Source organism: Vicia villosa, unplaced genomic scaffold (genome assembly GCF_029867415.1).
Source record: "Vicia villosa cultivar HV-30 ecotype Madison, WI unplaced genomic scaffold, Vvil1.0 ctg.001450F_1_1, whole genome shotgun sequence".
Classification (NCBI taxonomy): Eukaryota; Viridiplantae; Streptophyta; class Magnoliopsida; order Fabales; family Fabaceae; genus Vicia; species Vicia villosa.
Genome location: NW_026705621.1, coordinates 336,813 through 338,489, shown reverse-complemented (window position 1 = coordinate 338,489; position 1,677 = coordinate 336,813). Strand labels below are relative to the sequence as shown.

The following is a 1,677-nucleotide window of genomic DNA, read 5'->3' as shown; positions in this document are numbered from 1 at the left end:
GTGTTAAAAGGGTTATTGTTGGGATCCATTTCACTACAAGGATGTTTAGAGCTACAAACAATGATTTTTTTAAGGCTAAATAGAAAAAAAAATTGAGAGAAAAAAGTGAATTTTTTTTATGAGTCCAAATCAAATGAACCAAGTCTCTATTTATAGAGGAAAAAAATAATGAATTTTGATAAAAATAAAAATAAATAAAAAATTTATTTACTATGAAATAATTAATTTTAAATGATTAAAAAAAAATAAAATCTAAATAATCACAACAACCAATAAAATTGTGTAAAGTGTTGCATGTGGCCTCACTTTTTTCTCATTCAACATGTTGAATCTTTTCAACACCAATTAATCCACATCACATTAAACACCTCATTCAACAAACCATTGTAGACATTCAACTATTGAATAATTTTTTCAACACCCCATTGTAAATGGTCTTATGACTATGAAATTGAAATTATGTCAAGTATATGTGTACAGTAACGAAAAAACAGTGTTAAATTACATTTAAATTTTCCTTCTTTTCAAAGTTTACATGTTAAATTAACAAAATGGAGGAACCACCGAAGTAGCCTCGTAGCAAAACGGAGCGGCAGGATGCTGCCACTTTTTGAAAACTATCTTTTCCGTCTCAGCGATCTGCCGTCTCTGCTGCTGCTGATTCGGTTTGAGCTCCTCTCTTTTCGCTGCTAGCGGCAGTTGTTGAGGCGGCGGTGACGAATCCACCGGCGACAGAAGAGGAATCGCGACGTTCCAATCGACTGTACGGTTGATCTGGAGTGATGACGGAGCACGGCTTTGCAATCGGTTTGGCTGCCGGTGACCGACAGCGGCGGGACGGGTTCTGTTTCTCTGAGTGTCTGCCATGTGTGTGTGGTGAGTAACGGTGGCGGTGAGGTTGACGGCGAAGAGAGAGAAAGTGACGTAGGGTATGAGTGAGAGAGATGTAGTGAGAGAAAATGAGAATGGTGGGTGTGAGGGATGTTATAAATAGATAAAAGGGGCGTGCGGTGCACACGTTCGGAATCTGAAATGATTAAAGCTGGCTCGGCTCGGCTGAACGGCTTTGAAGTGCAATATTAATGGCTTGGCTCAATATCTCTAGACCTTTTCCATTTTGATATCATGTTATTATGATGTTGCCAAATAAATTAAAAACAGTTAACAAAAACAACGGCTTATGTTACCACAAAAGGTAGTACGTATTAAGAAACTTGTAAATAGAAATTGTGTTAAAAAAATATTTATAATATATTTTTAATAAAATTAGGGTTTAATGGTGATGCACTGACAGTATAAAAAAGTTTTACACTGTCATCCAATGAGAATATATCATTCTGCCATGTCATCTCAGTAATTTAAAAATGACAATATGACTTGGTAGGATATATGGTCGTGATTGGTTGACAGTGTAAAACTTTTTTACACTGTCAGAGCATGACCCCTTTTCTCATAAAATTATTGTATAATTTCTGAGAAAAGATTTTACCATTTATTTTTAATTTGCACGATAATGTAGAAGTTAACATTACCCGTTTAAATTTGAACACTTCTACTATCTACTATCTACTATCTACCCTTTATTATAAGATTGAGCATAGTACCGAAAATGTCCTTTCTTCCAAAAAATATTGCACTAACAATTGCTCATTTTTGTAATTAACAAAATGAACCCTT

The 1,677-nt window shown here is 34.9% G+C and overlaps 1 protein-coding gene across 1 annotated transcript; it reads right to left on the bottom strand.

The window, feature by feature from the left end:
• Positions 1-278: 278 nt before the first annotated feature.
• LOC131635229 (uncharacterized protein At4g14450, chloroplastic-like) lies at positions 279-970 on the bottom strand. Its single transcript, XM_058905834.1, has one exon. The coding sequence runs from the start codon at positions 865-867 to the stop codon at positions 544-546; it is 324 nt and encodes a 107-aa protein (XP_058761817.1). The 5' UTR covers positions 868-970; the 3' UTR covers positions 279-543.
• Positions 971-1,677: the final 707 nt, after the last annotated feature.

Excerpts from the sequence above, each read along its gene's own strand:
- LOC131635229 (XM_058905834.1), bottom strand. The coding sequence starts at position 867 with ATGGCAGACACTCAGAGAAACAGAACCCGTCCCGCCGCTGTCGGTCAC.